Source organism: Uranotaenia lowii, chromosome 2 (genome assembly GCF_029784155.1).
Source record: "Uranotaenia lowii strain MFRU-FL chromosome 2, ASM2978415v1, whole genome shotgun sequence".
Classification (NCBI taxonomy): Eukaryota; Metazoa; Arthropoda; class Insecta; order Diptera; family Culicidae; genus Uranotaenia; species Uranotaenia lowii.
Window position 1 is genome coordinate 325,005,560 of NC_073692.1, and position 13,784 is coordinate 325,019,343.

The 13,784-nt window shown below is 36.9% G+C and overlaps 1 protein-coding gene across 2 annotated transcripts in view; it reads right to left on the reverse strand.

Annotated features, from left to right (window-relative positions):
* Window positions 1-1,182: 1,182 nt before the first annotated feature.
* LOC129748098 (beta-1,4-glucuronyltransferase 1) overlaps window positions 1,183-13,784 on the reverse strand; it is a 118,004-nt gene continuing 105,402 nt past the window's right edge. For both annotated transcript variants that reach the window (XM_055742574.1, XM_055742575.1), the window contains exon 4: window positions 1,183-2,305. In XM_055742574.1, coding sequence (XP_055598549.1) covers window positions 2,009-2,305 — 297 coding nt within the window. In that variant the 3' untranslated portion in view covers window positions 1,183-2,008. The remainder of the gene's footprint in view (window positions 2,306-13,784) is intronic.

Below are 13,784 nucleotides of genomic sequence, written 5' to 3' on the forward strand. Positions count from 1 at the left end.
TGTGTAGCAGAACTGGCGTGCGTGCCGGCAAAGTCAAAAACAAAGGAATTAAGTCATATGAATGGAGGTGATGGGAGGAATAAATATGGATCCCGAGAAACTGGCAGCAGCAACACCACCACCACAGGGGCTGGTGGTAACCGACGTAAGAGAGAAAGAGATGAGATTTTTTCCGTTTCTGCTGATTAAACGATTACTTGTGAGCTGAACAAACGGCCGTTCAAATCCGTAATGGAACTTCAAAGATTCAATTAGAACTTTAATTTTGGGCTGAATAAAATGAACTTCAGCATATTGATTATGCTGATTAAACTCTGTTTAACCTTTTTAACGAGATCTTTGGTTGCTAGGGATACCATAAATTCAAAGGAAGCTTAAATTATGATAAGAAGTAGAAAAGAACATATTATTTACGATATACTGATGAAAATGTTGGTTTAATTAAATTTTCTACATACTCATGAAATCTCGAAAGATCAATTTTGAGAATAAGCCAAAGATGTCACCCAGATGCAGATGAGAAAGCCCCTTTCTGGTTGGTTTTCTTAATGGGTGGGGTTTGATTAATATTGGCTGAAGCTGGTGTCTAGCTGCACTTTTCGGATCGGTCACATGCAGTGTCGTTCTTCTCCCCGAGGGTTCAACGCTTCTATTTCAAATACGATTGAGAGCGGGAAGCGATAAGGAAGTCCCCGGAGGAGATCAAACGAGGTGTTACCGTCGTCGTCGATGCATTTCCATGTGGTCTTTCGTCGTTCACCCACCTTTGAGAGATAGAGAGCTATCCATGCACTCCAGGCGCTTTGCGTGGACAGTTACCGAATCGGGGACAAATGATTATAATTGGCACTTCGTAGGCGTTCCCCGGTGCGGTGCCGATGACGTTAAGAGACTATCAATGAAGATAATTAATTGAGAATGCTTTGGGTATGACTCAAGATACGAATCATTCTAAATTATACACTCTTGGATCAGATGATATCTTTTGAAACGACTGTCTGATGTTGCAGGAAAGTGGACACATATTGGAACAACGAATCATGATTATGGAAACAGCCGGTAGCACGTTTTCGACGTTTGTCAAATTGGAAACATGGCTATCCAAAATTAATTGAAATTATCAACAAAATTAAGACTAATAAAGCAAACATGATTGTGATTTTCAAATGAAAACTCCAGCTCTAGATTGCATGTTCTAGAAATTACAACATTAATTTATTCGTTTGCTATATTTTCTTTTGTAATAATCATTTAAAAATGGCGTTATATACATTCGCGATTCACCATCCCACTCATAAACACTTACATTTCCGTTTCACTTCCTTCGAGTAGTTAGGTAATTGGCTCACAGTTAAAACCGACCATATACGCATATCTGGTTGACGCTTTGTTCAATATGCATCTCACCGATTTGGTTGCCTTTTTCAAATTTCTTGACAACTTTTTTACCACGATTGTAATTCTGTGATTTTCCATTCCCATAGAAATTTTTAACGAGCACGAAAATGATAGTATTAAACTAATCGAATGTTAAGTGACTTCTCGGCTAGAGAGGAGTTTATCGATGCACATCAAGCTACGGCGCTGAAAATTAACGCTCTATCAAATTGGAACGCGGTCTATAAACTCAACGAATTTTAGAATAGGTTATAAGAGTTACTATCACATATGAATGAAAGAGTCTAGAGGTGACCGGGTGCCCAAAAATTTTTTGAAAAGAATCATTAAAAGTATAGCTAGATTCTAGAAAGCGTACGATACCGATAACATAATGATTCGTTATAGACTAATTTGGCAGGAGAAGCATGAGTTCACGTGCTACCATAAGTGTGAGTTTGGATTCGCGCTATCCAAATGGCTTTTATTTTAGCTACAGATTGTTCGCTAACACTGACACGATTTGTTTTTGTTTTTTGTTTTCCTATGATATTCGGTGTTTATTGCGCAAATGTTTCTGGTGTTTGGACTTTTTGCCCGCAGCGTTTGATTTGAACCAGGAGCTGAACCATCAGCCATTTCCGTCTCCGGCTGCAGCAGCTCCGCCAGCCCCGGCTCCAGCATTTCCGGCTCCCCCTGCACCGACGCCATGTTGCTTTTGAACCTTTTTCGGTAGCAACATTCGCAGTGGATCCTTGTGATATCGAGCGAATACTTCCCGCTTGAAGATCTCGAAGTACTTCCGGTTGACGTTGTTTTGCCGCTCGCGCCACGCCGGACGACTTTTCTTGTTCTGAAGTCCCCAGTGGACGGTAAACAGCGGAGTCAGCACTTGGAACTGATAGCCGGCGACGAACATCTCGTAGACCTGGAAAAAATTAGAAAAAAATACAAATTACCAAAACAAGCAATTAAACATTGAAAACCCTTTATAAATAAATAGGGAATGATTTGCAATTGTTCAAACAACCAGTTCAATTTCAAGTTGAATTTCTATGAACATCAAAACAATAATGAACCACCGGAAACAAGGAGCCCTTTTTACTACAGTAGGTGGTGGTTTCACCTAATAACGTATCGGTTTGTTGAACATTGGAGAGATGGCCAATTTAGCTTATTTGCATTTCCTGTGGCTAATTAGTTGCGCGAACGTTGCTCAAGCTCGGCAAATTTAAAGCTCTCCCTGGCAAATAGCGCGATTTTTCCCACACCCCAGTATTTGGTGTGAATTGGGATGATGGCTTCCTTCTCTGATAAAATTTTGTACAATCAAAAGTAGGCGAGGTGGAACTTGAGGCACTCCGATGGGAGTGAAATGAACGCACGCTTACGGTTAATTTTTACGGGTACAGTCAGAATTCCATGAAATATGGACCACTTCCAAAGCTGTCGTGATAGTTATGTTTCTTGTAATTTTTTCTTCTACCAACAGGATACGTTTATTTGTTATGTTTACAATTTTTGTTCACTAATATATATTTTCCGGGAGCCACAATGACGAACAGAAGAGTGGCTAGGACTTTCAAGTGAAACTTTAACCTCTCCATTCCAGATGTCACCAATAAATTGGGAATATTGTCTACAATCGTTCAGGAAGCTTAAAAACAATCCGGACTATTGCCTTAAAAAAAGGTAGTGACTGCTAATCGCAATTAGATACACCCATAGAAGAGGTTACAAAAATCCAATGCCTATTTAGCACATCTCTGTGCCGATAATGCGCTGAAATGTGCACTGTGCCGAAGATGATATGTTTGAAAAACCGTAACTGGCATAAGGACTCGCCTCCCAACTAAAATGATGCATGACCACTACATTCAAGCAAAACAAGAAAAACATTTTATGGGATTTCGTTCCTATTGGATAATTCATCCCAGAAACAAGAAAATAAAATTATAAACCACAGCGCCCGTAGGGAGAATCGAACTCTAATCACTAACCAAATGGTCTTGCCAGACTGACATCTTAACCAGTGTACTATTTGAGCTTCATGCAGGAAGAGGGATATTTGTCATAGGCATTCTGCCACCGATCAATCACAAAAGAAACGCACGACAGTGGCTTCCCGGCGTTTGGCCTCCTTTCAAGGTATTCATTTGTCTTGCGATGGAAACGGGAAAGGGAACGGGAGTGGAGGAAACGGGAAACCCATTGAATGAGAACTGTGCTTTGCTTACTGCCTGCTATTACATACACACGCTACATATACACAGCTGCTAAAGCCGGGCAGCTTTGCCGGTAAATTGAAGGAATGTTTTTGTTGTTGCTTTTGCTACATTCACACGCACAGCGCTCGGTTCGTCGGCTGCCTGGTGTTGGCCGGTATTTATTTCCATCCTTCTTCGTCTTGTGATGCGATAGGGAGGGACGTGAAAGCGTTTTTATTTTGTTTCTTTCAGACATACGCAATTCGGTTAACTTGGGAAATTAATGCCGGTGGGAGCAAATCGAATCAGCACCAATCGCGTTATCTTCTTGTACCAATGATGCTATGTAATTGACTACACGCCATTGGCACAGAGGCTGAATTTTGGGTGTACAAAACCTTACGACAAAAACAAGATCTCGGAAGCGTATACGATATTGCAGAAAAAGTTTGATTGCGTGTTAATGGATGACGAAACCTACGCCAGGGCAGACTTCAGACAGCATCCGGGTTTCATACAGCAACCCGATGGGGGAAAGGTGGCAGATATTTACAAGCATATTAAACTATCAAAGCTTGCCAAAAATATCTAATTCAAGACTCTATCTGTATCTAAGGCTTGTTAAGCTACATTTTTGTTGCAATCAGGACCGTCAAACAGGAAATTTACGTAAAAGAGTGTCTGCAAAAGCGTTTGCTGCCTTTCCTGTATGAACATAAATTTTCTGTGCTGTTTTGGTCGGATATGGCATCCTGCCATTATGAAAAAAGCTCATTGAGTGGTATGCCCCTAATAACATTAAAATTGCGCCCAAGGATAAGAACCCTCCTAACACACCAAAACTTCTCCCAATCGAAAAATAAAGGACGATAGTTAAGCACAACCGTAAGAAGACCAAAACACTGTATGAAGCGAGAAGCAATTCAAATCAAACAGGCGTCAAACGAAAGTCTCGCCAATTTGTTCTAGGTCGACCGGAATCTTAACTGAGATTTTTTACGTCTTTTAAACATATTGAACTTCAAAAAGAAAGATACTTTGATTTTTTAATAAATAAATAATCGATTTACAGGCAATTTAGTCTGACCACTTTTTGATCCGAACACGCCTTAGTTACTATGAAATATACCTATCCGCTCCCTTTCACCGTATTGGTACCAGACTTGTAAACCATCGACATTCTCTCTGACAGTTGCACAGAGAATGTTGAATCTAGATATGGAGGTCTCACTTTGGCAAAAAGTAGACGAGGGTTGGATGCGGCGGGGGGGCGAAACGCAGCCGAAATTTGACAGCTGGCTGTTGGCTGGGCTGCTGGCTGACTGGGATGCCAGGTGCTCTGATTTTTGTAAAACACGGAGTTTTGCCAATCATCAATATATTGCTCAGAAAGAAGCCGTGTTAGAACAACTGAGCAAAATCAAACCGCGTAAAAAAAAGACCTTAGTGTATAGCCTCGACTTCCGCTTCAATGGTGAACACCCTGAGTCCGATATTAAAGGCATCGATCGGACAAGCAACATCCGGTTTAGTATTATGGTTGTTTGGTGCACTCTTAAAAAATCTTTCCTATTATCACGGTTAATCACAGCTAATTCGCAGCATCCGAAAAGTGCGGAGTGCATTGTAATTAAGGAAATAAACTAAAACCGAATTTGATTTTAAATCTTTTGATCTTTGGTCTATGAAATGCAAAGACATAGCCTTTTTTTCTTTTTTTTTGTATTTCAAACACTTGGCATCCCTGGACCCCATTTCCGTAAAAACTTCAGCCAGCTGTCAGAATTTTCTTCAATATGGCTTAACGTGTGATTTGGCATGTGAGACCACCATACTAGATTCATCATGGCACAGCCTACTTCCATCAGTTTCACTCATGGTTGCCTCATGTACAGATTAATATAGACAGGTACAGATGTTTGAGCTCATTTTTGGTACAGAACCTGTACGTACAGATGACAGATTTTCAAAATTTGGTACAGATTTGTACAGATTTTTGACTTTTGAAAACTGAATAAAGTTTCTACATTTTGCTTTCATCCAGTTTATTGAAAACTTTATAGAAAATAAGTCAAAAGTTAGCTTTTATTATTCTGACGATAGAAGTTCCTTACTGGGAAGTACACGATGGAACCATTAGATTTCAAAATTTGCTACAAATAATATAGGTAATATCTGATTATAATCTCCCACTCGTGAGCAGAGATTGAGCCCATTTTCTCACGAGTATAAGTCAATAAAACCAACAACCAACCGTAGGGGCCTCGTGCACACTACTCAGAAGATTCGCCGCCGAAGACCTGGACCTTGCTTTTATCCAGGAACTTTGGATTAACAAGGGTAAAGTTAAAGGGCTATATACGCCGAATGGTAAGATTCTATACGATGAAAGCAGTTTTCACCCAAGGGCTGCTTTACTGGTAAACAGAATTCATTAGCGGAGACATCGCAGCTGTACGGATCGAAATACCAACACCGAAAAGTAAGCACACGGTAAGTGTAGCGTCAGCGTATTTCCCCGGAGATAGCACCGACATACCCCCACCGATGGTTGAAGAATACCATCATGTCACCATCTACCGCCCAGACACCATTTACCGCCCAAAATCACCCTTTTGTTTGTATTTTGAAAAAACTGGGATGTTTTCTCCAAAAATAAGACCTGTGTTCTGTGTCGGCATCATTGTTCGATCATTTCACTGAAAAAACATCACTTAATTATGCCAACTATAGCCAGAAATTAAATGTTTAGTTTTTGGTTTCCGGTCAAATTGTTGAATTCGACGCCTGTTAGCGAACTAAGCATTACTGTACTCCTAGGGCAAAAAGGGTTTTTGTTTTCAAGATAGTACCTATTTGACCTAAAGTCGACTTGAAACGATAGTTTTATTTTCGTAAAATAGATTTGCATCGAAAAATTTCTGATTTTTTCAATAGTTGTTGTTTTTTGAAGCGATTAGTGATGGGCGGTAATTGGTGTTTAAAAAAAAGTGTTGGTTCCTAATGACCGGTCACGCACAATTTCTTTGTTTTTAACGCATGTATTGTGTCAAATGTGTAAATTATAAGAAGAATTTAGTTCGATTATGTTAGAAAATGATGTTTTATCGCTGAAAGTAACCGGTTACTTGAGGCTGTTTGCCTGGAATCATCATTTTGTCAGTCAACGCACTTTGTTACAATTTGTCAAAAATTTGCGGGAAAAATTTCACAAAATGTTTTCTCTCAAGTTCCTCAAAATGCTTTTGACAGCTCGTTATTTGGAAAATACTAAAAAGAACAGTTTCCGTGTTGTTAGATAGTTTTTCCTTAAGAAAACCTTATTGATACCCAAAAAAGTCGAGTGGGCGGTAATAGGGCCAGTTGAACACTTCAAAATTTAGTTAATTATTTTGAAAAGCGCACATTTTTCGCATTCCACTAAATTTTTAATTGAAAGTAGAGCAGTTTTGAGATGTATTGGAAAAGAAAGCGAATAAAAATCTGCCGTCGTTTTTTTTATTACACATGTTTGAAGTTGAAAAACCGCTTAACTGGGCGGTAGATGGTGACATGATGGTACATGAGAAAGTGCCGGGCTCAGAACCAGCAATTCCTCGCAGCGGTGTGTAAACTCGCTTCGGAAAGAATCATTCGGCTGATTTTTTCCGAGTTTAACTTGCTGTGTGCAGATTGATTTTATCTTCGTTCCAACCATTACGTGATTGCGCACAAAACAAAAAGAACTGTTATGCATTGATGTTTTCCATGCCTCGCAGGCATGGTTGCCACATGTACAGATTTATCTAGACATGCACAGATTTTTGAGCTCATTTTTGGTACAGAATCTGTACGTACAGATGACAGATTTTCAAAATTTGGTACAGATTTGTACAGATTTTTGACTTTTAAAAACTGAAAAAAAATTCTATATTTAGCTTTTACCTGGTTAATTGAAAACTTCATAGAAAATAAGTCAAAAGTTAGCCTTTATTATTCTGACGAAAGGAGTTACTTACTGGGAAGTACACAATGGAACAATTAGATTTGCAAATTTGTTACAAATAATTAAATATCTGATTATGATCCCCCACTCTTCAGCAGCGGTTGAGCGCATTTTCTCGTAAATAAATGCCAATAAAACCAAAGTTCGTAATCGTCTGAGTGTTAACGGTGTTGACATATTGGACGCTATCCTTAGAACGAAAAGTTATTTAAGATTAAACGGCGGATCGGAAAATGTCGTTATATGACGCTCGAAAATCGTTCTAATAAAACTATGTATAAACATCATAAACATCGGAAGTGTTTGTTATGAAAAATATTTTTTAATGTCAGTTTTTTAAAGAGAGAAAATAAAAATGATTAAATAAGTGTTCAACTAAAATACTGTACTCTGTGCAATAAAGTATCTATCTTTTTTAAGATTAAAAATAAAGAAACTATATCTTCACATATCAACACATTGGATACAGAAATTTGTTTCCTTTGGTACAGATTTTAGTATAGATTTTTGAGTTTTTGGTACAGATGAAAAAGATTTTTTCGATGAGCGGTACAGATTTGGATGTGGTAACACTGCTCGCAGGAATAAAATCACACCAACGAAACAACAGAACGAAGCTTACCGTACACGAATGCACACGAGCGATCGTTGCCCGACGGACCGAGTTAACATTCCTCGCACCCTTCTCTCGCTCGTTTCTCGTTCCCTTGTATCTATCACTTTTAGCCACACCCCCATGCGTAGTCCGATTGATGTGTTCGGCTGCCGAACGAAAACGGTTTGAATTTTGAATTCGCAGAACTGTACGTTCGCTTCGCTGATGTTTCCCCCGATTGCTGTTTACTCCTGCCGAGTTTACCCGAAGCTCTCTTCCTGATGCTTTTCGAGTTGAGCTATAGATAGCGTCATTGCAGTTTGAGTTTAACGAAATAAAATCGTTCTGCAAAGAAGGGCAAAGTGCGAGAATGTAGACTCGCGATTTTAACATCTCTGATTCCTCGTATGCTGCGACGCTAACGCACATCACACGCTGTGGGGAAGTACCGACATCAACGCTAGAGGTGAGTTCTTACTAGAGTTTCTTTCACAAAATAATATCGAAATTTGCCATGAGGGAAACAAACCAACGTTTATAACGAGGCATAGACAAGAAGTCTTCGACTTAACACTATGCACACCACTACTTCTAGATAAAATCAAAAACTGGGAGGTATCGGATGAAGAATCACTGTCTGATCACAGACATATCTCATTTGACATAGTTGGAGGGGTTATAATCAAGGACGTTCATAGAGATCCCAGGAAAACCAACTGGAGTCTCTATAAACACACACTTGAAGCTTGCAATCCTTTGTTGGAAACGAAAATACGAACAACAAAACAATTAGAGGAAGCTTCAAAAAGGTTCACAAACAAAATTATATACGCTTTCGAAGCCAACTGCCCACTCAATGAACGTGTTTCAAACAAGAAAGTTCCTTGGTGGAACAGACAACTAGAAAAGTTGACGAAAAAACAAGAAAACTTTTCAATAAAGCAAAAGCTGACTCAAGCTGAGACGATTATCGTAAATCCCTAACAGAGTACAATAAAAAGATTCGAAAAGCTAAGATGAGTAGTTGGAAGCACATGTGTGAAACGGTGCAAACTACACCCGAAGCGGCCAGACTCCAGATAGTTCTATCAAAAGAACATTCAAATGGACTGGGTCAATTGAAGAAAAAAATGGGGAGTTCATTACAAACCCAAATGAAACGCTTCAATTACTACTAAATACACATTATTTAAAATATACCAGTTTCAGCACAATTTTAAATTTTGGAATTGTCTAAAACACGCGCGCCCCACCGGTGTGAGAGAAAATTGAAAAAGGGATACACTTTCATTGCAGACACTCAACAATTGAGTCTGAAAAACCCATTTTATTTGAAAAATAACATAAGTTTGAATTTCACGCAATCTAGCATCTTAAAATTCATTCTACGAATATTATTTTTGACAGAACCGTCTATCAATTACTTAACCAGGATTTCATTAGCTTATAAGCAAAAATGACTACCCAGTGAGAAAAAAAAGGTTATTGAAACAAAAAAAAAACATTTTTATTTAAAAATTAAACAACTTTTTGCACTTGTTTGTTCATTAGGATGCTTCTGTTATTTTCCAAAGGACTGAAGCTACTGTCAAATCACATACAAACAGACCGTACCGACTTTTTGGAACCAAAACGTCAATTCCCATTCGATTTCATTACATTTTGGTACCAAAACGTCAGTGTGGTACTAAAATGTCAGTTCGGAAATTTGCTTCTCTTGCTGCTTCTTGGTAATTATTTGGCTGGCTCACTAATTCGTTGAGGCCAAAAGCTATTAATTTATTATTATCAAGTCAAGTATAGTGTGACATGCATTATTTATACTTGACTCAATTTATGTGACTTGTTGAAGCGGGGAAAAAACATTCAAATAATATTTATTTATTTATTATTTATTTATTATTATTATATTATTTATTTTAAATATACTATCACACCCAATGTTACTCAAATATGTGTGAAAATAATCATCATTGACTAAAATTTTCTCACCGTGGACCCCAAACTTCAAAATCGGTGCGTCGTATTTTTTAGAATCTTGTTTCAAATTTGCATGAATTAGGAACAAAGGCGTTAAACGGTTGGGAATTTTGAAATCGATCACTGAACTAAAACAGCAATTTACGCCACCGGTGCCAGACCGACTGTTTTAGCGTGGTCCAAAACCGTGTTTTCCATACATCTTTGGAACCGGCCTTAATGTCGCTCTCTACGTGGCTAGGGTGTATCGCACAATATCTTGTATAGATTTAATTTTTTTTTATCTTATTCCATATGACATTCACATCAAATTATTAAACATATTATTTATTATCATGCAATATTTTCTACATGTACCTAGTTGTTATAATTTTTAAAAATTTCAAAATAATATATTTTTTTATGTTGAAACTTCAGCTTTCTTGGACTTTCGCTGTTTCTTTTTTAGCATTCCGTAGATGAGCTACAGTCTTTTTTTCTGAAGCATGTTTTTTCGGATTATTTTTCTTATACTTTGTATTACGGAATACTAAAGTGTTGTGGGTGAATAGGGTAGGGTATTCGTACAAATCAGTTTAGAAGCAAGAGAGATATAGCGGTTTTAAACTAGGAGTGTCATACTGACATTCAAGGTCTGATTAGGGAGTTTTTTCTTGGCTTTAAGGGTACGTCCATAAGAAAGAAATTATGCAAAATTAAAGATTTCAAGAATTGATTGAGTGTTCCCGAAGGTTTTTTTTTATTTGGATGCAACCGAATAAAGTTACAAGCCACCAAACTGCCAATGGTGTAATATTGACTCAAGAGCTGATTAGGGTTAGTAAAAAGGTAAGTACATGATGGTGTCCCGTTTTTTTATGATTTTCATAATGAAATCTTTTGGAATAGAAAGTTTTAAAAATATGGTGAAGATTCTTATTATGTTTTTTCTGTTAATCATGTTTTTTTCCAAGGGCGAGTAAAGGCGCTATGAATGGGATGCAGAGAAATTCAAATTTACCAATTTATAATTTGATTAAAATAATTTGCATTTGCTTTTAACTGTTTAAAACAAAACATTTTTGAATCATCTATTATTGTGTAAAATAACCCCATTTCCATTCGAATGAGAAAGAGAAATCAAGGATCGGAGTTCAGGTGCTTACTGCTTTTTAGCATATGAGCCGGAGCCCCCATTCGATAAGACTACCTTATGGTACCCTGTGTTCCAGTTGTCTCTGCGTTCAATACTGCACATGGGAACTGGTCTTGTAAAAATGATAAGTAAATGTTCTATTACAATTCACAGGAGTGCTGACAAGATCTAGTAGTATATGTATCATAAGAATAAGCATTCTAGAAAAACATAGTTCTTTCAGCTTTTGCTGTACACAATTTTAGATGGATATTTTTACTATTTTGTCCCTAGAGTCAGCCATCATCAATTATATTGAATATTCCTTCGATTATAAACAAGTGAGGGTGATGAAAAAAGTACATTATTTTAACAGGCTATTGATGAATTTTTCAATTATTTGCTTTTTTTGTCTTTATTTTAGAAACTTCCTGCCTTTGGCTGATTTGCTTTGGTTATTTGCAAATTGTGTAGTTTTAGTTAAATGTTATGATCGCTCGTCATGTTCAGTTCTTTATTTCAATTTTTACATATACCTTTTAAAGCACTTTCAGTTCATGATAAATAAAATTAATTTATCAGGGATAAGGGAAAAATATGTTCAAGAATCAAAAGCATTAAATTCACACCTTGATTAAATTTTAGAGCTCAAAACGGAAACTTAATTTTGGATTGTTTTTTTTTCTTTCGATTATAGTCGTTTTACCATCTTTACGGCATTCGCGACTTTATCAACGTTGCAGTGGGCGCATCGTTATTGAAAAACTATCCGATACAACTGTGTTCGATGTTTACTCTTGGGCTCGAACTCACGGATTCAGCTCAGGAGACAACAGACTTACCAACTGAGCTATATCAAAAGCCCTTTTTTTGTACGTTTTATTAAACGAGGGATCAACATTCCGTTTTCACCCTCTATATCACAAGCCCTAATTTTGGATTGTGATGTTGAGATACGATTCAGGATTTGAATTTAATTTCCTTATTTTGATTTTTTTTAAAGAAGACATTTTAAGAAACTGTCATCAATGGTTTAGTTTTCAAAATCTGGGTTTGAACTGTTTTATGTTTCCTATGATTTTTTGACTAATAGTTAAGTTTTCGAAATCTGGTTTTGAACTGTTTCATTTTTCCGATGATTTTTTTTACCAAAACGTATCTATATATTAACGATAATGCATTGTTCTTATTTATATTTTAATATTCTGGTGTCCTTCAATTTTATCTGAATATGATCTTCATCTTTTTCAGCAGTCTTAGCCAATTTTGCCTCACTGACTGAATAGACGTAGACTATCTTATAAATTCAATGATGATTTGTTTCTTGAGTTTGCATTTCAACCATTTTTTTCAATAATCTATGGGTAATTTGTTATATTTTAAATGTGAAATAAACTACAGTAGCTAACCCAAATTGAAATGAGACAGCACCGAAATAAGTTCAAAGGTGGAATAAGAAAAAATAAATAAAAACGGACTGGTAGGGGAGAACTGTACAAGACGCACCAGCGAGGTAAAATGGCCCATGCCATTCTTTCTCAAAAATACACTAACCTTTGGCTCCGAATGGTGTTTTTCTTCATTATTATTGTAGCAAACGAGCTTTTTCATCATTTTTTAGATGAAAAGTTCACAAAAATGACTCTAATTCTTAGAAACAGAAGAATTTATGGATTGTGCCTAAAACTTGTTATTTTTTATGGTTAACATATAAGGTTTAATGGTAAACCAGTCTGCGCTATCTGATCCAACTGCAGCTTTTCGTTATAACACTCGTATGCACTTTTGAATGGCTTCTAATATTTTATTATATTTCACTAACTTTCCACAAATTTTAACTAAAATTAATCATAACAAAATTGGGGCAGAATGCCCGCAAAACCACGTGTTTTAGGCTAAAATTTTGAATGCTGTTAACATTTGAGAAAAACCAAATGTCAAAACAAAATGTCTTTCTTTTCATTTGCTGACTCCTAAATTACGATAAGAATGCATAATTACAACAAATTTCGTCCTTGTTTGAGTTAAAAACGTGCACCAATATTTGACTCGAAAAAATTATCTGCCGCCATGTTTGCCGCGATATCAGTCAAGAAATTGAATTTCGTTGCCTACCTGAAGGCGTTTTGCCTATAAGGAAATAAAAAAGTGAATTTTGAAAAGCAAAATTTTTGTTAAATTAAGCAATAAAAAAAGATTTTTTGCCAAAGTATGGATAGTTTGCAAAAATACGATGCACATGTAATAAAACATTTGATGTTTCAATAACTATATTCCGTATAATCTTTGTTCCATTTCTCACCACCCCTTCTGTATGGTGCGTTCTGTCCACTAGTTTTGGCGTTCTACCCCGCGGCTTGTTTTCGGGCTGTTTAAGATTTTCACAAAAATATAACCAAAATCGTGTTTTTAACATATTATTTCTTTCTAATAAGATGTAAATATGATCCCTGAATCGTCGTGAACTTTCAATTTGGTTCATAGATGATGGGTATCGCTGTAAATAGCGATTATGCTTAACTGGTG